The sequence below is a fragment of the Phragmites australis genome, chromosome 10 (assembly GCF_958298935.1).
Source record: "Phragmites australis chromosome 10, lpPhrAust1.1, whole genome shotgun sequence".
Lineage (NCBI taxonomy): Eukaryota > Viridiplantae > Streptophyta > Magnoliopsida > Poales > Poaceae > Phragmites > Phragmites australis.
The window spans coordinates 1,067,031-1,091,720 of NC_084930.1; the positions used below are offsets into that span (position 1 = coordinate 1,067,031).

A 24,690-nucleotide genomic window follows, 5' to 3' on the forward strand; every position below is an offset into this window, starting at 1 on the left:
AACCCAAGAGGACACACACATCAAAGGCACATTTTTATATGCAGAAACAGTCCGCATTTTTTTCCACGTTGGTGAAAAATTTCCCACGAACCATTGTTGTCCTCCATCACACCACATAAAAATTGTTCTTTCTCTTTGTTTCATTTTGACTGCCAGTATTGTTTAGGGCTTTCGGCTTGGCTAGAGAGTTACAGGAAAAAAAAAAGTTCAATCTGGTCCCTGAATTTATAACAGAAAAGCTAAATTTTGCTCGAGCATTTTACCTTCCTCCCTCGCTCGATTTTCTAGCCAGGAGATCAATGCCACTATTCATGCCCTTTATCTCCAACTCCAACGAGCTTAAGGTTAGGGTTTCAGGCTAGAGAGAACGACGAGTTTAAAGGGAGATCAAGGGAGACGATGGAGACACCACTATCCAAGGGTGGCAGAGGATGACCAGTGGGCAAGGTGAGGGCAGGGATGATGATGATTAAAATATCGGCGATAGGCGAGGAAGTAGGTGGAGGAAGAAAGAGGCGATGTATCGAATCCTGTTCCAATGGCTAGGAAAATCGAGTGAGGAAGAAGGTTCTGAAACGCTTGATCAATGACTAGACGGACACATTCAAAACTAGACATTTTGTGTCCACAAAGTCATATAAGTTTGTGTTTCTTCCCCTTGATTTTTTACATGTGCTCACCAATTGGAAGTATGAATTATTTCGTATCTAGGCAGATGAAGCTGAGACGACACAAAAATCAACTGAACAAAGATAATATAGACCAAAGCAATCTAAAATTTAAAGCCATCTGCCTATGTCCAAGCAAGCAGAAATCAAGTGACTAAAAAAAAGAGGTGCTATATATATCACGCAACTGAAATCATCAAAAATTTCAGTTGTCGGATGCCGATCCAACGAACCAAAGATTGTCTTTTACCTCCAGTATCCCATGTTCTCTCTCTTTTAAGCTACATATGCGCTCGTTCCTTCCCTGCCTGCCTACTCCTATCTCTGGCAGGGTCCTCACCATCAGATACGTTGTGCTAACACGATGCATCGTTATGCCCCCAACTTAACCTAGCCCATCGACTATCCTCCACAACTCGTGGATGGCGGTGTCCTGCTATCTCACCACTTACCCACCTCTTTCGTCTAGCCTGCCTATCTTTTGAGGAGCTCATCTAAGCCCGACAACGAAGAAAACCTCCCAAACCCTAATACCCTCATGATTTTTAGTCGACCGAAGCTTAGGAAGCATGCAAAAAAGAAAGAGATGCCTAATCTTTTGCTTATGTCCAAATAAGAAGAGGAATAGGGATGAGGGGGAGGGTATCCCAAAATCCAAGAGGCGGAAGAGATGAGGGAGACTGCAGAGGAGCAATTTGTATCAGGGCCTACGACGTTTGTGTGCCCGCGGGTGCCCCCGTGCTCTTCAGCTTGCCCACCGATGGTGGTTCACGTGCCGACGGCAGCCAGTTCTGCAGCATCATCATGTTGGGCATAGCCCTGGTCTTAGTGACCCAGTACCTACACCACTTGTACGTTCACTAGATTGGGTGCGTCGGTGGATGAGTTGGAGTTAGCAGGAGCGGGAGGGGGAATCGGACGGCTAGACCTACTCCATGCACCACCTCCAAAGCGTCGTGGCACGCTGAGCAGACATGCTTGATGGATCAGTTACACAAGGATTAGAGCCTAGAGATCTTTTAGTTGCCTGTCGATCGGTCTACTTCTCATTTCGTACGTTCTGCATGTTGTGACGACTATCATATCGTTTTCTTTGCCACATTGTGTGTGTGTTATATAGTTTCCTGCATATATGCATCATCTGACTCTATGGGAATTGGGAAAATGGATTCTAAGGAAATTTCCTATACGCATGAGGCACATCATTATACAAGATATACAGGGCATTGAATTGTAGGGGATCCCCCTCCTATCAGTCACTGAGTAGAGTAGTGGCCAACAACTCAAAGCAAGTTATCATACGACACACGGCTACCATGCATGCATGTGTGACTAACACAGACGGTTGTTGTTGTTGGAAGATCAATTCAAAACTACATCTAGTCATTACTTTTTACTTTAGCCAATTAGCCTTATCTAAAATTCACATGTTCACATACTTTAACTGCCAAGCAGGGACAGAGCTAGAAATTTTATACGAGGGGGGCCAATTGAACGAAAGCATTCAATTATATAATAATTTAGCAAAAGAACCTCTTGTTTTCTAAGGTCAAATCGTTTCGTGAGATACAAAATAAAGTAAAAATGATTTAGATAAACTAGATGTTCACTCCAGCTCTACACGATGACATTTTTTTGCATTAAAATCATCTATAAGAGTATCAGCTGTGAACTCCAGAGCCATCTCCTTCTCAGTGTAAATTACCAAGCAATATCTTAGGAATTCATCCTCCATTTTATTCCAAAGTCTCGTCTTGACAAGTTTCATGGTAGAAAAAGCTCGTTCAGTTGTTGCAGTAGAAATAGGCAAAGTAAGGATAAGATGAATTAACCTACAAATTAAAAGTGATTTGATTAAAGTCTAAGTCAAAGTTATATATCTCAGAAGAAAATTACAATTTACTGTATGAATAAGAAATACCTATCAATCAAATGATAATCTTTTGATTTCCCACTCTCTACAAGTTTCCGGCAAAGAGCAACAATAATGAACAAATCCTGAAACTCCAGATTCTATAGCACATCAAGTTTATAGTGTTGCAATTGACGCCTCAAGTTAATCCTCTCTTATTCTAAAAAATCAGAAGGATAAAATTTTGTTGCTAGAAGACACGCATCATTAATTTTGAATGATCTATATGAGTTCCTTGGATCCAAAGAGTTACACAAAATTAGGAGTTTCTTTGTTTGTCCACTAAACCTACTGTTCAACTCTTGTAGTTGTTGATCATCGGCCATTGTGAAGACATCATACTGGTAATGATGCCTAACTGAAGTTTCATCCTCTATGAGATCGAATAAAATCAACATAGAAACTACTCATATCTGGAACTAGAATACCTTGCTTCTCACAAAATGACACCACATCACTTAACAGATTGCACCAACCATCATCCCTTAATTTCTGAATTAGTTCTTTTGTAGTAGCAACGTCATGCATAGCATTAACAATGTTATATGATTTCTGCTCATTAACAATGTTATATGATTTCTGCTGCAACTTCTTGCAAAGCAAGTCTATTATTCCCATCAGTTCTTTCATAACATGCAAGATAAACACAAAATCAAATGAAATCATTATGTTAACATCACCGGCTGCCTTTGCTCATCCTGAAGGAGAAGTACCTGGCCCTTTACTTGAAGCTATATCTTTGAGAACTAAAAAATTAGCTCTGTATAGTTTGAGAAGACTGCAAATCGAATTAAAAATGAGAGCTCTATCTAGTTTCGCATGGCCTTTGCAAAGCCCCAACTTGATTAGCTTCACTTCCTGTCTCTAGCTCATTAAGCTCAACCAATTTCTCAATTGTGGTAACTTGATTAGCTCGCAATTCATCATTTCTCTTACAAGAAGATGCAAGAACATTGACAACAACAACAAAATCAATGAAATTATGAACTTCAGCCACTTCCTTAGATGCAACAACAAGTGCTAATTGTAGTTGATGTGCAAAACAATGAACATAGTATGCATAAGGGCATTCTTCAGTAAACTTTTGTTGAAGTCCATTTTGTTCTCAGCGCATATTACTAACACCAGCATATCCTTGCCCTCGAATATTTGGAACATCCAAACACTGATCAGATAAAATAGAACAAAGTTTATACTTGAGAGTTGCAGCAGTTGTATCAGGAACATGTACAAGATCCAAGAAATGCTCTCAAATAAAACCATTAGTGTCAACAAATCGAACTACAAGTGCCATATGTTCCCTTTTAGATTCATCTCGTGCCTCATCAACAATCAAGAAGAATTTTGCATCACCAATTTCTCTCCATATTAAAATTTGCACATTAGTAGCAATTATATGCAAGATTTCTATTCGAATTTATGGTGATGTGTACTTAGCATTACCTGGAGCATTACTAGTACCACTGCTGCACTAAGGGTTGGAGGGGAAGAAACTGTGCTAGCCCCTGCGCTATTGGATTGTGTTAAACATGAAAAGGAAGATTATTCCCCTCATTGCCATCCGGAGGCAAGTCTTCATCTTGAGGTAATACACCAAGAAGGTTTTGCTGCACAATTTCACACTAAACTGTCCAAGAGGACCCTTGAAACCCATCCCCTTCCATGATCACGATAAAGCACGAAACTTCTTGAAGGGCTATGACTCTTGCTTTAATAAGAATACATGCAAGATAGTCATCTTCTCTCTCCCAAACTAAAAGACGACCAAAGGACTTGATCGCTCCCGAAATGCATTCCATGGACCAATAATCTAGAGAAAATCCTATCAACATAAACAAACACTCTGGATTGAAGTTGGCTGTTCTGAGATTAGGCCCAGCATTATGATTAATAAATTTAAAAGTGAGACCTCTGACCACATGTGGGCTGTGATGAACTAGGGCATCCCTCTCACTAAATCTGGATAGCCGAACATAGGGCGAGCCTCTCTCAAAGGGGATCAATTGAATTTCCTTCACATTGACCTGATGATGCTGAACTAGGAACTCTGATATGACAACATGAAGGTTCTCAAACTGAATCTCACCTTCAGGGAGCAAAGAAAGAGAGACGATAGCCACATCTTCATTGACACGCTCTGCCACAGCATCAACCACCGCATGAGCGAAGAGCTGCCTATTCTGAACTTCTTGCCGCGAAAACCCTGGGAGCAAGAATGGCGCGGGATCAACTTCATTAAATGTCATTGGTGAATTAGGCACCTGCACCACCAGATTGAGTCCCACGCCACCACCTAGAACAACCGGCAAAGTTCTAGCAAAAGAATTGGGGGCAAATTGCAACACATGAGATGAAGTGCCGGGGGAGTTTCCTAGAACCGCCCACCCAAACTCTGGGAAGGAGGAAAAGGTTTTGGGCTCACTCGGGCCAGACCCAGAAGATACGTAGAGGGGCTAATAGAACCATGTCTTCGTAGAACAAGATGGCCATGCATCATCCTTTACCAGATCTGAGAAATTGCATGAAGGTAAAAAAGAGGGGCCCACTGGAATGCCAGATGAAGGAAGTCCATGAAGGCAAAAAGAGGCAATATGTCCCCATTTGAGGCAGTTATGCCATTTAATCCAATTAACATAGGTAGAACGATTATGATTAGGAGAGACACCTGGCACAGCGCTGAACTAACGGCCGAAAATTGGGGCCCCGATGAAAGGAAACTGAAGCCAAGTTAGCATCAGAACTGCCACAATTCAAAATTTGACGTGAAGGACGCGGATCAAGCCTTTCCAATCTCGTGAAAATAGATTTCCGAGGAAATTGAATATGATTGAAGACTGAAATTCTTTGAGTAGAGCATTTCGATCCTAAAGGAACTAAATTAGCACCAGAAAGCACAGAGGAATTTAAGTTTGCTTTAAGCACATTAGCAAACATTCTTGAACCAAACTTCTTGATCACAGGAATCCATGAATCTGCTTCCTCTTGAAAGTAAGCCTTACATTCCGACCACCAATGAGGTCCTCCGTTACCCTAGAGGTGAAAGAATACCTTAAAATGATCACATTCATAAGAGACAGATTTGAAAATGAAGAAACCAATTTCCTTTGAAGCAATAGAGAACCGAAAAGTTCTATCTTGCAAGTGGAGAACTTGGAAACCCGAAGCAAAACCACCAAGAATCGATTGAAGAGCGATAGAGACTGAATCAGAGGAGAGCCTGGACTGAGAACGACCAAAGGAGGTCACCAGAAAGAAAGGCCGAGGAGACTCACCAGGCGCAACGACCATTGGACGACCAAACTTACGTAAAACTTCACCATGAAATACGATCCCGGGCTAATGGTCCAGAAGAGACAAAACCATAATTGCACCACCAAGGAGAAGGAAACGCCGAAAGGGAGAATGCCAAGAGAAAAACGCCAGAGAGAAGGACGCCGGAGAGAAGGAAGACACCTGAGAGGATCACCTCCCGAGGTTCCCCCTAGGGGATCCCTCCGAGGACTCCACCATGCCGGTCCTCTTTTCTTTTTTTGGTCGTGTACATTTTAGTTATGCTGAAGCGCATCTATTCACTTGTCCTTTAGCCAAACCATCACTCCCTTCCACTATTTTGTTCCTTCTGTCTGTTCATGTCATCGCCAATGCGCATAAAAAAAGTCAGATTTGTCTAAATAGATGCTATGGGAATTTGTTTTTATCTTACATTCACGGCTCCTTAATTTTCCTAACAAAATCATTTTTTTACACGTACATCTAATGAACTTAGATTCTTTACCTAGTTTGAATGCCAGTTTTGTCGGAGAGTGAACTCCTGTCGCAGGGATCCCGAGAGACCCCTTTTTAGAGATTCGGCCGGGGGGATGATCCTGAAAAAACTTGTTTGGGAAATAAGCGGGAACGGAAATAAATGCGATGGCTGGCGGGAGACAATCACCCTAATGCAAGAAAAAGTGGGTACGCCGGGTTTTAGACAGGTTCGGGCCGCACGGAGGCGTAACACCCTACTCCTGTATGAACACTATATTTATCCTTGAAGAGAATTCTTCAAGGAGGTATCTGGTTCTAAGGGGAGAGCTGTTTACAAAGAGCTTGAGGCTCTTATGTTCTAGCTTAACTCGAGCTGGTTCGAGTGTCTGTCGATCTATCTTTGGCCTGGTTCGTCGGAGATTGTTGGTCGTCTGGTGGTCGAAGGCTCTCTCTCTCTCTTTTAGTGTTCTCCATCCTTTCCTTTTATAGGCGCGCCGACCTCAACATATCCTGAATGGGAAAGAGGTGACGCGAATGCCAAGGTGCCACGGAGAAAAAGGCGTAATCATTTCATCTTGGCGAAGTGACAGGGGCGGTGGAGAAATGCGGCGTGCATTCGACCACCAGCCGCTGCGGAAGCCTCGGGGCGCCATGAAAAGGGCCCACCGGGCAGCCTCAGAGGTGCCCGGTGCGCCCACCCTGTCTTGTTCTTCTGCCAGGGCAGGGTGGCAGGCCGAGCGCTTCGATTCTGGCAACGTTATCCCGATGCACCTGGATGAAACGGGACGGGACCCGTGCATTTAATGGACCCACGCCCCCCTGCCAGTGCATGGCAGGGTCTGACACTGGGGCGTGGGCAGCTGAGAATGTCAGGATGTCAGGATGTCAGACCGCGCGTGCCTATTAAATGCGGCATTGGGCCTTTGACTGGATGACACCCTGACGACGGGACCCTTCGGGTCGTTGAATGATCTTGCGCGAACCTTCGGGGCACCGAGTCCTCGGGGGCTGCCACGTGCAGCCCCGAGCACTCTCTCCCGAGCACTTTGGTGGGGCCTTCGGGGCACTGGGTCCTCGGGGGCTGCCACGTGCAGCCCCGAGCACTCTCTCCCGAGCACTTCGGTGGGACCTTCGGGGCACCGAGTCCTCGGGGGCTGCCACGTGCAGCCCCGAGCACTCTCTCCCGAGCACTTCGGTGGGACCTTCGGGGCACCGAGTCCTCGGGGGCTGCCACGTGCAGCCCCGAGCACTCTCTCCCGAGCACTTCGGTGGGACCTTCGGGGCACCGAGTCCTCGGGGGCTGCCACGTGCAGCCCCGAGCACTCTCTCCCGAGCACTTCGGTGGGGCCTTCGGGGCACTGGGTCCTCGGGGGCTGCCACGTGCAGCCCCGAGCACTCTCTCCCGAGCACTTCGGTGGGACCTTCGGGGCACCGAGTCCTCGGGGGCTGCCACGTGCAGCCCCGAGCACTCTCTCCCGAGCACTTCGGTGGGGCCTTCGGGGCACTGGGTCCTCGGGGGCTGCCATGTGCAGCCCCGAGCACTCTCTCCCGAGCACTTCGGTGGGACCTTCGGGGCACCGCGTCCTCGGGGGCTGCCACGTGCAGCCCCGAGCACTCTCTCCCGAGCACTTTGGTGGGGCCTTCGGGGCACTGGGTCCTCGGGGGCTGCCACGTGCAGCCCCGAGCACTCTCTCCCGAGCACTTCGGTGGGACCTTCGGGGCACCGAGTCCTCGGGGGCTGCCACGTGCAGCCCCGAGCACTCTCTCCCGAGCACTTTGGTCTTAGTATTTGGACCCTGCAGATCATCGGGGAACTAGGGTGCTCGGGAACCAGAGGCGGCGGCCCCGAGCACCTTCTCCCGGGACTTAGCTTTTTCTTACCTCGCAGGGTGGTGACATGTGGTGGATAGCCGGCCTGGCCTCGGGACTTAGGGACCCCTGGTTCTGAATACACCGACAAGTTTAGACTTCAGATTGGAGCTCCTTCTTAGTCCGCTAGCTGATATAAAAAAAGCTAATGAACCTAGATATTTTTGTTATTGTTCTGTTAGGTATTGAGCTGTTCCAGCGAAAGCGACTCGGGGCGCTCCTATGTGTTCCGATACCATATGTCGATAAGATAATGGGTAAGTAAATTCCGATATGCACTTATTTGGAGTGGCAAATTCTCAGGTATTTTTTTAATCTATTGAAGGGATAGTTCTCTCCTGTAAATACAAAAACAATCAAAACTTATCCAATAGCAGAGTTGGGAATTTCAACAAGACATGCAACTTTTGCATTGGTGATGCTCTTATTTTGGAGTTGAAAGTTTTCAGCTCAAATTGCTGATTAGCATGTTCTCTCTTTTTTAAAAGATAATGGAAACTTGTTACAGAGATGTACGCACCCTGGTTCTTATTACATTCATTCAGCATTAAGCTGAGGTAACGAGGAAAGAATGGAAACTATGAAATAATCGACAATAGTATCAAACATTACATAACATATTATAAATTTCCATCCGTACGTAGAAAATGGCTACATTGCAATGACCTTCAACTCCTGCCCAGATCTTCCTCTTTTCCTTCTCATGCAGCAGTGCCCAAAAACATAGCCAATATATACTCTGAAAACAGCCTATGAAAAAGTAGGATGTGTTGCTTTGTCAAACAATATTATTCCGACAAAGCCACTGAGACCAACATAGCGCTGCACTCCCAACCAAGATAGTTTTCTTTTGTTTTACTCCCAAGAGCCCAAGCTAATTACCTAACATGCGAAGCATCATCTCGTCTGCTTGGTTTTGTCAGATGAAAACCTCCGGCAAAAGGTCTTCAATCAATTCATCAAAGATGGCATGTTCAATCTTCCTCCCAACAACATAAACATCCTCATACAACGCCTCTTTCCACACAGATATTCAGATTTCATATGCCACCATGCTATTTATCGTCTGCATTTCCTGCGTTTGGGGTTTCCTCAGAGTCTGAACCTGAAATTCGAAACAAAACTCCGGTCGTCAAAATTTGACATACTATCAAAGAACAAGTTTCTATTTCCAAAATCACCGACCTTCTGCCACACCTCATCTATCAGCTTCCGCCTCCGCGACATGTCGGTGCTGTCAATGACCCATTGGCGCAGTGAGGAACAGGTGTTCGCACTCTCTACCAAGCTCTGCAGTGCTTCATTTGCAAGATCAAAGAGCATCCTGTGATCCGTTGCATTTTCTCCAGAATAGTTGTATAGGCCGATGCCATGGCCACTGCTCTTGTCTCCATAGTAGTAAATGTCCTCTATCACCTCAAAGATGTCGTCGCAGATCGGTCTCGCCATTGAGTCCACCCTGGCATTGCCCTTGTTGTCCAATGACCCATCGTCATATAACCCAGAGGCAATAAGATCTTCTCTTATGTAGGCCTTGTCCTGGTTGCACGCCGTTTCAACAGTAATGTCTGTCATGTATGATAATTCACTAGCAGGTGCCTCAAATTCCGATGGACATTCTGAACTCGGTTCTGCAAAGGATTTGGTTTCAAAGTTATTAGTCAACGAAATGTAGCATAATTATTTGTGGTTTTGCAGCCTTGAAGCTTGTCATACCTGGCAAGCTGCAGTTGAAATCGCTGAAGAAATGGCGGGAACTGTGGTCTACAATCTCCAATGGGGACACTGGGCTGGGAGGCAACCCGGTGAAATTAGCCTAATAGCAACCCCGGAGCCAAAAGCAACACAATTTCTGTCAGACCATTTTCTGGAAGTAAAATAATCACAATTTCTAGAAAGGGATAAATAACTTTGATTTTGACATTTTACTTGCCTGTGCAACCTTGAAAAGATTGAAAGTTTCAGGAGGTGACGGTGTCATGCTGACGGCCATCTGAAGGTGGAGTTCTCCAACAGACGGCTTCTTCGACCAGTGTGTCTTCCTCCCCAACAGATTCCTTCTCAAGCTGAAGCCGTGCCTCAAGCTTGATACTGCCCCTCTCAAGCTGAATAAACTCCTAGCGTTCTTGCTTGTCACTGCAGCACCTTCAGAAGCTACATCTGAAACTTCACCTTTTGTGCTGCCCACACTGTCCTCCAGATACAGCCTACCTTGGGAGATCCCTGACTCCGGTGCAGAGAACGATCGGACTAGTATGCGCGGTGAAAAACTGTTGGTGTTGATCAACACCTCATTGTCAACATTGTTCTTCATCAGACATTCACTTGTGCAACTTCGCTCATCAAAGCCAATGCCTGACAGAGATACGTCTGTCAGTGATCTGACCCTTCCTCTACTTCTGATCGGAAACGAGTCCATCGATTCTTCCCCCTCTTTCTTCGGTGACACGGTTTCAGTTCTTGAGGTTACACTCTTTAGCCTGTGAGCTAGGATGTTCCTCCTGTCGATCCTGACGTGCTTCCGGAGATGCATGTTTTGTACCTATAGTAGCATCATTGAGCTTGCTGTCGCTTCTGAAAGCGCGGAAGGACTCCGACCGGGAAAATCTTTTACCGATGTCCTTGGTGACTGTCTGTTTGATCCGCTTTGCAATGTCTCGAGCGATTTGCATTGGTTCAGTTCCCCAAGTTATTGTGCTGAGCTCACCTCTAACCTTCACTTTCAGCTTTTCCTGAAGCCTCTCATTTACCTCTTGAAGAAACTCTTCCATGTTGGCATCCCTCTTCACCTTCGACAAGCCAACCAATAGTTCCCGGTCATCGACATCTATATCGGAACTAGGCCTCAAGAGCACTATCCGTGTTCGTGAGTGCAACTTTTCAGATGTGCTAGGATTTTGTCCATCCTTGCCTGCCTCGAAATTTCTAAATTTTCAGATGCTGCACAGTGACTTACTCTTAGTAATCTGATGACCCTGTCTTCAGGCTTTGCTTCTGCTGCAACCTTTGGATCGGTTTCTTGGTCACTAGTTTGCACAACATTCTTCAGTGATTACACATTTTATATCACCTTGTTTCCAAAACCATATCGTGCCATCTTTTCCTTGCGCAAGTTCTCCTGCGCAATTATCTGAATGCACCCTGTCGGACCCCTCTTTTGGGGTCACCTCGTGTAGCTCATACCAGTCCCTGGATACCAGTCCCTGGATCAGTAGTTGGTACGCACGAACTCCAACAGAAGTAGACATCACAGACATACATCGAATAAATACGATAATATAGTACAACACAGAGTTCATTACAACAGAAGTCCGAAGACATAAATTAACAAACCCTCAAAGCACAACGGAAACACATAAAAGCGACACATGCCCTACAGGCAGTCTGAGTGCAGACGAAACCGGCTTCTCTAATCTTCATCTTCTCTTTCGACGAAGTCGACCTCTAGATCATCTGGATCCACAATTAGCAAGTATGAGTACATAAGGTACTCAGCAAGTCCTACCTCAAGGGGGGGGGGGAATTAGATGCTTAAAGGTAGATCAAGGGTAAGGCTGTAGAGTCTTTTAGGTTTTGCGGAAAGCTAGTTTTGTTGATGCAAGGTTCATTTTGCAAAAACTAACTTCAATAAAAATATTTTTGAAGAGAAATATATAAGTTGAGCTTATGGGGGTTGACGGCCCTGGGGGAGATACATCTGTCCCGCCAGTTCCCACAAGTCTTTTGCCAGCGGACACACAATCCAGGAGGCTTAGGGCACAAAGCCAAAACCCTTCTTTTCAAAAACACGGGCACACATCCCACTCACACACCAAGAAGATACTCACGTCGAAAAGCTAATCATTGTGACCAAACCATAGCATGTCCTTGACCGAGGACACGGCTATCTGGATAGGTTTAACACTCTGCAGAGGTTGTACACTTTACCCGTAAGATATGGACAGGCTCCCACCTTAGCAATTGGTGAAGCTGTCATAACGAGACGCAACGACCTCACAACGAAGCCACAATATCCACCCATGGGGCACTAAGATACCAGGGGCCTTAGAAGATTCACGTGAAAGACCACTTAGCAATTCCAAGGCTTAGACATAGCCTCAACAATATCACCAGCCGGACCTTGAGCTACACACTACCCAAGTCTTCTCCTGATTCCCATTGCCACTACCGGTCTCCGGGTGGGTACCGTACTAAGTCAGAGGGGTTAGGTCAAGTCCTGCCCATACAGATCATATGGTTGTATAAGTGGATACTATGTGAGATGTCACAGCGAACCGGTCCTTATATGACCGAGGCAAGAGTCTCCCAGCAAGAACGCCACAAAGGCGAACCTTGCTCCAAGGTAGTTCCCACCTTTGTGGGGCACCTTACTCACCCTCATCAACACTACTCTAGAGTTTTCCCAATAACACAAGTTTTACACGCACACGCACCAAGTACACATCACTTCACATTGCAAAGCATGATTATCATATGTAAATAATCTAGTTATTTTTTTTAGCAAAGCAACCCTAAGCATACTAGTAAGTAAGTATTCATCCAAACAATCATTATAATTGATCTTGGGAACCTTCTAGGGTTTCAATGGAATAAAAGTAACAATGGCAAGGCATGAGATAAACAAGCTAGGTCATAACTATTCTAGCATTTCTTAAAAAAACCACAACTACTAATCTAATCATGCATACTCCTATTGTTTGAAACAACGGCTCTACGGGTTGTATTTAAAAACATATGATCAACATGATCAACGGTTGTAGGACTTGCCTTCGTTGAAGTCCTCGTCTACTCCTTCTTCAAACTCTGGGTCCTCGGGATCTTCCTCGAATGCTCCTTCCTCTAATAATCGCAACAACGACAAAGGCACATAATCAATCAAATGATTAAAACAAGGACTAAACAATTTACAAAAATTATGAAATTGACATGATTGGGTAGATCTCGAATTTAGATGAATATCGATGGAAGAATCGTTGAAAACGGAGGTAGGACGGAGGAGAAACGGGCTTCGGAAGTTTTGCCGGGAGAGAAATTCAGAAAAAGAAAATGGGAGAATATTCCCGGAATATTCGGCTGAGTCGGCTCGGGTTGGGCTCGGCTCGCGGCTCAGCTCAGTGTATACGGCTCGGCTCAGACTCGATTTTGCGGCTCAGGCTCGACTGTCGGTGGGCTCGGCGGCTCGGCTCGGCTAAAATGGGGCCCACTGTCAGCCACACAGGGAGAGAGAGGGGGATATAAGAGAGAGAGAGCAGAGAGAGTATAGGAGGGGGGCCGGCTCGGGCAACAGAGACAACGAGAGGGAGGGAGAGAGGAGGGGTGACGACGGCGGCGGGCCGAGGAAAAGGCTTCGGCCCGGCGCGGAGAAGCGGCGGCGGGCCGAGGAAAAGCGGCGGCGGTCGGCGACGGGAAGGACCCAGGTACGTCCACAGGGGGGCAAAGGAGGGAGAGGGAAGGAGAGAAGGGGGCCGGGGCGGGGCTCACCGGCGGCGGCGGAGTGCTCGGGGAGAGAGAGAGAGTGGGAGTGAGGTGGGGAGAAGCACTGTTCATCTTTATATAGGCCGGCGACCGGGCGGCGCGCGGGGCGAGGTGGCTCGGGGCGCGAGGCGATGGCACAGGGTGTGAGGACTGCGGGTCGGCGACGCGACAGCGCGGCGCGGGGCAGGTGTGTCACGGGGAGGGACGGGAGAGAGAAGAGAGAGAAAGAGGGAGATGAGGATAAATTTAGGGATTTGACACACCCACCGTCCAAATGTTTACTATTATTCCCTAACGCTGCAACAGTTGTTGCACTCTCCAGTGCTTTGGATGTTGGCCATGCCTGGAAATCCTCCTTGGTCTTCTGAAGGAGATCCTCCCGTGGATGACGCTGGTGCGAGCGTGATCTTCCTGGTACACTCATCTTCTTCAGACAGTGCTGGAGTCGCCATTTCTACTGCGGTATGAGAGCAAGCTGCATTTGGCTTGCTTGAATGGCGCAGATCGAGGCGAGATGGCCTTGGTTTCAGTAGTACCACTAGAGGGTTTCAGGTTGATGGTTACTTGTGGTTGCGTGATCACTGAACCCTTTGCTGGTGGTGTTGGGATTGCGTCGATGCCCATCAATCGGGCAATGACACTCGTTGTTGTGGATCACCTTTTCTGCAGTGCCTCTGTCATGAAGATTGTACCGTTTGGATGGCATATGACTCATCTGACAGGAAAGATATTGGTAAGAACTATCATGCAGTGCTACAAAACTGAAGAAAGACATGTACTGAAAAATGTGAGAGCGTCCTTGTAGCAACACCTTTGAAGATATTTGGACAGTCTCAGTCTAAAGTTGAGAGATGATTTTGATTCCACAGATGAATGTACTCCTAACATCGAACGTAGAAACTAGGAGAACATACCGTTATGATATTGTCGGACAATGGAAAGTCCCGGCTGCTCCGAGGAGCCTCAAGTCTTGATGACAAAGACACTGATGAAACAACAGGACAGAGTAAGGTTTCCTAGGCAGGATTACAGAACGCACCGTTGCCATGTACTCTGCTTCCCGATTTCCATTGTTTTCTAGGCTGCGTTGTGTCAGGTTTTAGTAAGATTTCTGACATAGTGAGATGCAGTGGTTATCTTCAGTATTCCTGCTTCCTCTTTTTTCGTTTTGGTCCCCCTGAGAATAGCTTCAGAATTCCCGCTGCTGCATGAGATCAATGTACAACTAGCATTCTTCGCACAATGTCAAGGTACAACAACGTGACGCAGTGAAGTCTGAATTCTCCTGTATAATCATAACCGAACAGCTTGCATTGCATGGCATAAAAACGATGAAATATCAAACAACTGGCTCAGAAACACAGGCAGAGGCATCATGCAAACGAGGAAAGAAAACGAAACATAGCCTGATATGCATACATACATACTGATGGCCATATACTTGAATAAGAACATCCATTTTTACATCAAAGGTGTTGAGCAATAAAACGGTATTGTTTGAACAGGTGAAATGATAAAGGTAATGGGATGCATGCGGTTCAGAGAGAAGAGCAAAGGAAAAGTGAAATGGAAAACCTTGAGGTCCGCATGATTGTTTGCCTGCATTGTCAGCGGCTTGTTGCCATCACGTCGAAATGAGACGAAGTGGGTTTCTTCGATGCAGAGGGAAATTAGAGGTGAATGTTGCCTTGGCTGGAAGACTAGCTAGGGGCCGGGGGAGAGAAGTAATTGCACACACGAAGTGACAAGTAAAGAAAGAAAGCAGCTGAGCCAGCAATATTATCTAGCTAGAAGAATAAAAAGGCAGGTAAACAAAACACCTTTATTTTGTTGTTGCACTTCTATCCTTTTTCCGGTGGGTTGGCTGAAGATAAAGGGTGGACTTCTGTGCATGTTAAAAAAAAAATTAAAGGAGGAGCCAACAACATCACAGCTCAGGAGTATGTCACGAATCTGTCTGTATATTATATATATATTGTATGTATATTTTGTAGGTATGCTCACTATATTTCATGTCTACGCACACCTTACAAGTTATAACTTACAGTGTTTCGATGGTAACTTACAGTGTTTCGGGTTGTAATTAGGATGTACGCAGTGCGTATAACAAGTTGTAACTCACAGTGTTAGTTTCTCGTGTTGCAATTATGCATTTATAGACGTGAAGTTGTAACTGATCTACCTAACAAATTATAACTCACAGTGTTTCGAGTTGTAACTGGGGATGTGCGCATGAGATTTTTTTTTATTCTAGTATATTATTTGCCACATCATCTTTTTTACTTAGGTTGATACCTAATTAATGTCTAACAAAACTAGTTTTGGGAGTGGTCTTAGGATAGGGTTGGCCTTTGAAGTCTCGACGAGCTGGTCTCTCTGATCTTACGACACTCTGGAGCGAATATAGTTCAGGACTCTATAATGTTCGGAGCCGGAGAAGATGATGTGGGATATAATTTAACTTGCCCAAGCGCCAACACCATTCTAATTTGAGACACTAACACCGTAACATATTAATCTTGTTCGATATACTAGCAACGATCGGTAGGAATCTTGGGTTATTCTTGAAGTCTTGAGGCATCAATTGACGCCCTTTTGAGCATTGTAAAGAGTAATGGTTAACACAAAGAGTAATTTGATCCTACAGGACATTCGTAATAATAGTCGAAGTTTTGATCATTGCTTTATCACTGTTTTCCAAACCTAGTTGTGGTTATGCAAAAGCAATCGATACTCTACATTTAGCTCTATATGATTCCTTATTCACTGTCGCATATTTTACGAGTCAATTCAGCAATAACGAAAAACAAATAGAATAATCATAGGTATATCTTTCTTGCATGTCCGATAACTAGTTTTAGCATACTTAAAATTTAGCTAGGTTCTAATAACTATTGATCGAAGGTAAAACTTGCAATGTATTATTGGTAAAATTACATGACTCACAAGTTAGTAGTGCAATCAGAAAAAAAACACTGCTAATCATAAAAAAAAAAACTCAAACGAAGCAACGCCGCAAAGCAGCAAAACCAGAGATTTGAAATCGATGAGATCGGAGCCTGCAAAGCCGCGAAGCAGGCCACGGTTTGCGCCATAGAAAGCACAGCGAGAAGCACAAGGCGATCAACGGCGCCCTGCACCCCGCTCCAGCAGCCAACCACGCCTCTTCTCGCGGATCGCTGACGTGGCCGAAAATATCCGGGGGTGGGTCACTGGCCTGCGGGACCCACCTCTCCGTCCCCACCTGTCATGCTTCCGCGCAAAATATCAACGCGGCCGAAAATTTCCAAAATCCCGCCCAAGCCCCTGCCGCCGCCACTTTCCCATCTAACCCCCTGGATTCTCGCGTAACCACCAATACCCCCTCCACCACTTGTGCGTGGGCGGCGTCACCGGGTATTCACCCGCATGACATCCCGGTCCCACGACTCGTTGGACCCACGCGTCATCGCGTGGGGTACGCTTTCAGGTGAGAAAAACTCTCGATCGGTACGAAAATTCAAATTAGGAGTTGGATGCGGGCCCTCGCAAAGTGGGCGGATTCGCAGATATGCCCTCGGGGTCGGGCATCCTTCTTATCCCCTCGTTGCAACGCCCCTCTCCCTCTCTCTCTCCCCCTCTCTGTGTCTCCTTCCTTTCCCCTTCCAGGCCAGGCTCTCCCCTCCTCTCCTCGCGTCCAGGTAAGCCCCCGATTCGCCCTCGATTCGTCGCCGTTTCGCCCGATTCGAAGCGGGGTTCGCTTCGCCTCGCGCGGATCTGACCGTTTCCGTGGGTGTTTCCGTAGGAATCAGCCATGAAGGGGGCCAAATCCAAGGGCGCCGTCAAGGCCGACGCCAAGTAAGAATCACGCCCTTTTCGTGTTGCTTTTTCTTCTTGTCGCGGCAGATCTGTTCGACGGCGCGCGAAACATTTCGATTTTGACCTTTTCTTTTCTCTCCCGCTCTTGTTGTTAGGTTGGCGGTGAAGAGCAAGGGAGCGGAGAAGCCTGCCGCCAAGGGCAGGAAGGGAAAGGCCGGCAAGGACCCCAACAAGCCCAAGAGGGCTCCCAGTGCCTTCTTCGTGTTCATGTGAGATCCTTTCTTCTCCTCCTAGATTTTTTTCTATTTTTGCGTGGTCGTTTGATCTAGTTGTGGTTAGGGAGGAATTCCGCAAGGAGTTCAAGGAGAAGAACCCCAAGAATAAGTCTGTTGCTGCTGTAAGTTCATTAAAAACCACTCTTTTTTGTCGCCGAGCCGATAATAATTACTCTGTGATCTGTGATTAGTTAGTTCATATGGTGTCGTGATTATTTTCTTGTTTCTGCTGGTGTAACTTTTCAGGTGGGAAAAGCAGCCGGTGACAGGTGGAAATCCCTGAGCGATGCGGTATGCCTCCTCGAGACACCGTCTAGTTTGTTTTCAGTTGGTGGTAGTTGTTGATAGATTTGACCAACATCGTGCTGATTAGAGAAACGTACACACGTGGCTGTTAATTGCAGGACAAGGCTCCCTATGTAGCCAAGGCCAATAAGCTCAAGCTAGAGTACAACAAGGCCATTGCTGCCTATAACAAGGGCGAGGTAGGAACGCATACTTGGTGCTTTATCCTGCATCCCAATATTCGGTACTAATCATGTCTTGGTTTGTTCAGAGCACTGCTGCCAAGAAGGCTCCTGCCAAGGAGGAAGAGGAGGAAGACGAAGAGGAATCTGACAAGTCGAAGTCCGAGGTAAATGATGAGGATGACGACGAGGGTAGTGAAGAGGTATACGTCTGTTTCGTGTATCACATACTGAACTTGTCTTCACTGCATGAAATTTGATAGTAATAAGAAGGCCCATGTGTTCGGCATCTAATCTACCTAATAACCCCTTTTTCAAACTTTGAAGTAACTCGCTCGGATGATTTGACAAGTAGACTCTCATTGGTCGGTTAAGTCTAGTTGTTGGTCACAAATCGAAGTTGATACAAGGCTAAGTCGGTAGCTGCTTGTTTAGAACTGCCAACTGGAGGCTAAAGTTTGTTGCTTCCTTTGCAGGATGAAGACGATGACGAGTGAGCTTGCTCAAGATGCTCCGATCAACATTGGAGCGGCAACACAAGGCCCTGTGGTGGAACTATAAGGAGCCTATCCATCTACTAGAGTTATTCAGTTTCAATTCACATCATGATGTTTTACTTTCGTCGTCCTATTACGGATAGCGCTCCTTGTTGGCGCCACTGGGGTGGGTGTTTGCGCGGTGTGGTACGTGATTGGCCCACTGGCAATGCCCGCTTGTACCTAGATTACTGTTTCCATTGTCATCGGCTAACATTGTGATAATATCAGTTTGGGTATGCTAGATTAAGCGATCAGTGTTTTATTTCTTGTCCTTGGGTATTTCATTGTGTCTGAATGTGCTCGTAGTTGTGTCACTTGATTTATCCCATGTCTGACTGCACTTGATTTATCGTGGGGTTTGTTTCTGTGCTGCCCTTATTGTGCGCTGTTTGTGTCATGTGGCAAATTGCTCTTTCTGTATCGTTGACATGCAGTGTACATGATGGTTGGCACTACTCATCACACCCTTCAAATCTCTGATGAAGCAATGGAGTAGGCTGATGATTTGTGGGCTGTTGACATGCAGTGGTTAGCATCTTTGCTCTCTTTGGAAATACTTACAATGGATTGGTTGCCCTTTGCCTTGCTTCTCTACTCTCTTTGGTTAGCAATCGGTTGGTTGTGATATCGGCTAACAAGCCGAGTTGACCGTGGGCCTTGGACCCACCATGACTCACGCACGTGTTTGATTCGCCCTCAACACTGCATCACTGATGTGTGGCCACTTCAACCTAGTACTGGTTCCTGTCGCTATTCTTCTCCGAGGGACCGAGATCGACAATGGCTTCTCCGAGCTACGGTTACATCAATTAATTTCTGTATTAATCTAAGTGTACGTGTTGTAGACTAGTTGATCCTTACGGTTTAGTTAGGTCTGTTTGTTTGTTTTATTGTAATTCTAACCATTCAGATTATAATTTTTATAATCTTAAATGTAGATTATACAATAAAAAACAAACAACATCAAATTATTATAATCTATCTTCTTTCCCAACTCCTACCCTTAGATCCACCGACTTCCTACGTAGCAGATCCGACGGGCTTAGGGGCCATAGAGAAGTTGTGCACTTTGGCAAAGGCTCGATCGCGAACGAGATAAAGGTGGACCTCAAGTTCGACGACAGCCTTGCTAAGACGACAAGCGCGACACTGTCATGGGGAAGGTATTGCTGGAGATGATCCTCATCTGCTAGAACCTTCACAACAACCTCTAGCACCCTAACGAGTACATCCACGGCATCACACTCAGGTCCCTCTGTCACCTCTCCGAGCCGAAGCTGCTTGAGCCGTTAGTGCCATCCATCCAACCTCGAGTACCACCAACACCAGCAACAGCGACAAAGAAGGCTCGTGAGTCGGCATCAACATGAGGGCATGCTAGCTCGCCGCCCATTGCGGTCGACACCATCGTCCCCTATGGCAACTACGTTGTCCCTGCCGCTGTACACCTCTGGCCTGTACCCCGTCAGCAGATTATCTTCTTTTGTCATAGTTTATGCTGTTCTATAGCTTCCTTTTAGTTTCTAGCTATTTTTTTCAATTCACACTCACCTCTTTTATCATTAAAGATTCCACCTTGCAACATACAATAATCATCTACTTATTTTAATTACTCTCTTAGATGCCGGTGCTGATCCACATGCAAGGGTGTACACTATACCTTATATTGTGCTTCTTATGTTACCTTTGCATTGAGCATTATTTTCTTTTATTACCTAAGTAACAGCCTTAGCTGTATCAAGCTGCTATCGCATTGGGCATTCTACAGGTTTTGTGCTTTGGTTGGGAAAAGCTTGTACACAGATATGAAATAAAATGGATTTCTATAGTGTGCATTTTCAAGATAATTGTTATTGGTTAAGTTCACATATATATATACACACACATAATCATACCGTGACTTAGGGAATAAAAATAGATCGGGTTACTATAGATGTTCTTTACTAAGTGTATCTAGAATATCTGCCCTTCCTCAGAGCATCGAGGCCCTCCACCTTAGCGCGACGGGGCCTTTCCTGCTTCCTTTATCTTTTTTCTTCGCGAGCTTCATGTGCTCATTTTGTCCGTATTCCTCATGCGCTCCTCCTCTTGACGCTTGAGTCCTAGTTTCTACTGCTGTTGTTTGTATTCCCAGCGTTCATGCGCTTCCCTCCTCCACCGCAGGCTCATGTCGACTCACCGCTTCTAGTGCTCATTTTGCTTCATGTCCAACCATTCCATGAATTATAGATAGGTGGAGGAGACTGGACAAATGAAACAAGAGTAAGACAGTGCATGAAATTATTTGAAAAATACCACGTGAGTGATCTATGTCACTATACTAGTGGGTACTCATACAGTCCATATCAAAGCTTGTCGTATTGGTAGTTGGCACATATCAAGAAGCGTAGACCATATGTGTAGTAGATGTCCTAGGACTCACGAAACCTACACGGGTAACTACAAAAACACATCGGTGGTTCGACCCCCTGGGGGGTGAAAATCTTTCAATGTTTCTTCGGTGGGCTTGGTGGAGCTGAGGAAAATATTGTAGTGAGAGGGCAGAGGAAGGAGTGATCTATCCGTGGTTGAGGGTAAGATTATTTATGGTAATTGGAGGCTGGTGCATGGTATGGGTGGGGGCTGGAGCATGGAATTCCCTGTGAAAGTTGAAAAGGTTGTGGCATTGATGCTTCATATAGATTTTATGTGAAAGCTATTGCTTGGTGTGGTCATTTTATTCTGTAAAAGTTCAACAAGGATTTATTGTTTCCTCTACATGGAAGGGTGAGTCAGGATAGAGGTGTTGTTATTTAATTTATGATTAAAACTCTATCATGTGGTCACCGCGTGTCTAAAGTCTGAGCCTGTACAGATGTTTTGTCATTTTATGGTTAAAGCTGAGTTGTGTGGCCACTTCGTGTCTAAAGTCTGATTCATGACAGAGTTGTTGTCATGTCATGCTTGAAGCTCTGTCGTGTGATCACTTCTTGTCTAACAGCTGAGTCAGGATAGATGTGTTGCCATTTAATTCATGATTGTAAGGCTTTGACATGTGGTCACTTCGGGTCTAAAACCTAAGTCGGGACAGAGGTGTTGTCATTTCATGCTAAAAGCTCTATCGTGTGGTCACTTCGTGTCTAAAGCCTGATTCACGACAGAGATGTTGTACTGTAATGTTTAAAGCTCTATTGTGTGGTCACTTCGTGTCTAAAGTGTGAGTCGTGACAGAGATGATATACTGGCAGGAATGTGTTGTCATTTCATGCTTAAAGCCGAGTCGTTTGATCATTTCATGTCTAAAGCCTAACTCACGACAGAGGTACTGTTTTGGCAGCAGTGTGTGTTTGTGAAAGGACTATGATGTCGCATAGTGGGGAGAGGTGAATAGTAGTTTTAACAAAACTTCACCCTTTTCACTGTTTGGCGTAAACTTGCAGTAGAAATAGACTAATGGATTTTTCACAAGTAACAAATTTCAGAATTACAAAATTAACTCAATACACATACAAATAAGCATAAAATTATGGATATCAAAGTAATGTACAAGAGTAAGGAAATACAGAGACAAATGATTTCTTACTGAAGTTCAGATATCTACCGATATCCTACGTCTCCGTTGAGGAAGCTCGGTCACACTTGAGCTGGGTTTCTATCAACCCTTTTCCTCTCGAGGTTGTACATATGCACTTCTCGCCTCTACTATGGCTAACTCTTCCTCCACTCTAGAGATGATGAGTTCTGCAACCACTTTTGGGCCTCCTCACATTCTTCACTTTAGGAGATCACTATCAGTCCACCACCGAGTTGTCTAGGAGACTGTGGTCTCCAAGAGTAACAAACTCCTAATCTCGTGCACGATCAGCGCCAAGTGCTCAACACACGTAACTAATGCAACAACCGTAGGCTCCCTTTATTCACTAAGCCACAAAGGTTTGATTCTCACCAAATCTTGATAGAGAAGGAAGGAGAGCACTCAAAGGTGGAACACCAAGTTCAAACACCTCACAGAAGCAGAACAAAGCTAGCCAAGCAACCAGCCCCACGAAATGAGGCAAAGGGGTATAAATACCCCACTCTGAAAAACTAGCCATTGGACTGAAAGTGAACATATCAGAGCTTTCAATCCCACTATCGGAACTTCTGATCCCATGAATTCCAACAGGCGAAACTAGTCGCTACACCTATTTTCAGCACACATCGAAACTTCTGATCCCCCAGATCAGAACTTCCGTTTAAAAGCTAACTCCAAACTCGAGAGCACCGGATTTCTAAAACATCAGAATTTTTGACTACCATTGGAACTTCCGATTTTAGCACAGCTGACACTCTAAAAACGGCGACCTTTTGATCTTAAAGTCCGATTTCGGCAATTTTGGACTCTACGGAAAGCTTATTTGGAGGGATACACATCCCTAATGAATTCATGATCTCAAACATATTTGATAAAAGCTATAAACACTCCGAAGACAGATTTGGGCACTTTCACATATTTTTCAAAGCTTAATCCCCTAAGATTAAATTAGGAACCACATAGGACATGCCAAACACCATTAAGGCTTGACCACAACCACTTTTCACCACTAAGGCTGACAACACAAACGGTTAAATCTAAACCACTTTCTAGATACCTTGAACTCTAAAAGCGAACTCTCAACATAAACCCATCCCGCACTAAGCACATGGCTTGAGCACTCAACACAACAATCGAGCAACGCTTTCGGCAGTCCCTCTTGATAGTACGACTATCGATCCTATAACCTAGTCTCCCACCAAACTCCTTGAGACTGGTAAAATTAGAAAACCTATTCTAGTTATACCTTAGCCTTGAGCATTCCCGTCGGACTTGATCAACATATCATCCAATGCTTCTCATAGCTCTTCAAGGCACGCCATCTACTCCTCTTCTCTTGATGATGATGATCATCCTTGCTTCTATTTTGATCTTCACTTGATCTTCTGAAAGCTTAATGAAGTTTCTTTGATTGCTTCCCATGCACCAAGTATGGAAGACTTCTCTCTTTTCATCATCTTCATCTGGTTCACCACTTAGGCATAAATCGTAAGCATCAAACATATAAGTTGTACACTAAGCTTGTCTTGATCTTGCTTCTTCCAACTTGGCATATTGAATATCTCAATTCAACTCATACCTTATTATGGAACCTGACCTCAACTCGTCCTCAAGCTCGAAGCACATGGATTAGTCCATAAAAACTAATTGACAATCTTATACCTTTAGTTACTTGATTTCCAAAAATAACTTAGCCTTCATACTTATTGTCAATTTTCTTGAGCTTCTCATTCATTTCATGAGCATCACTAAGGGCTCAATGATAACAATGCATTTCTTTTGATCTCATGTCACGCTTCAACGAATCCACGCTTCATTTTTTTATGCATCTCCTATGGAATAATCCTAATAACAATTAGTAACATAATTGTTAGTCCATAGGAATTATCATCACGTACACGAGCATCACTTAGAGCTCATTCATCTTGATGCATATCCCTCCTCTATGCATCACCAATGGAACAACCTACCAACAATGCTCAACAATATTGTTAGTCCTTAGGTATTGTTATTAATTACTAAACCACACTTAAGGGCTAGATGAACTTTCAGTTTGCAAGTGATGCTGTGAGCGACTATAAAAAGCAACGCTGAACTGCGTATATTATCCCTGCCCCAAACACAAGACGAAGTAAAGAGATGGCGAGCTCCCTTACGCATACGTTTGCTACTACCTCCATTCTCTTTTACTTAATGTTTAGGATATCAACACGGTCTCCAACAAGCACGTTTGACTATTACTTTTGACAACAACCTCTTGATAAAAGTTGATAAAAATTAGATGATGTCAAAATATTTTTCATTACAAATTCATTACTATCATTTCCATATGCCAAATTCTAATAATTTTGTGTATATTAGTGATCAAAGTTTCTAAAGTTTGACTG

At 45.0% G+C, this 24,690-nt stretch overlaps 1 protein-coding gene across 2 annotated transcripts; it reads left to right on the top strand.

Annotated features, from left to right (window-relative positions):
- The first annotated feature begins 17,200 nt into the window (after positions 1–17,200).
- LOC133931205 (DNA-binding protein MNB1B) lies at positions 17,201–19,017 on the top strand. 2 transcript variants are annotated; one of them, XM_062378040.1, is made up of 8 exons: positions 17,201–17,351; positions 17,456–17,508; positions 17,625–17,738; positions 17,809–17,866; positions 17,991–18,035; positions 18,149–18,229; positions 18,301–18,378; positions 18,688–19,017. In XM_062378040.1, the coding sequence occupies exons 2-8, from the start codon at positions 17,465–17,467 to the stop codon at positions 18,706–18,708; spliced, it is 441 nt and encodes a 146-aa protein (XP_062234024.1). In that variant the 5' UTR covers positions 17,201–17,351; positions 17,456–17,464; the 3' UTR covers positions 18,709–19,017. The 2 variants fall into 2 exon arrangements, with proteins under 2 accessions (XP_062234024.1, XP_062234023.1); XM_062378039.1 differs by having other exon boundaries at positions 17,202–17,351; positions 18,301–18,414.
- Positions 19,018–24,690: the final 5,673 nt, after the last annotated feature.

Excerpts from the sequence above, each read along its gene's own strand:
- LOC133931205 (XM_062378039.1), top strand. The coding sequence starts at position 17,465 with ATGAAGGGGGCCAAATCCAAGGGCGCCGTCAAGGCCGACGCCAA. Across the intron at positions 17,867-17,990 it reads AGAATAAGTCTGTTGCTGCT|GTGGGAAAAGCAGCCGGTGA; the intron begins GTAAGTTCATTA and ends GTAACTTTTCAG. Across the intron at positions 18,230-18,300 it reads CTGCCTATAACAAGGGCGAG|AGCACTGCTGCCAAGAAGGC; the intron begins GTAGGAACGCAT and ends TGGTTTGTTCAG.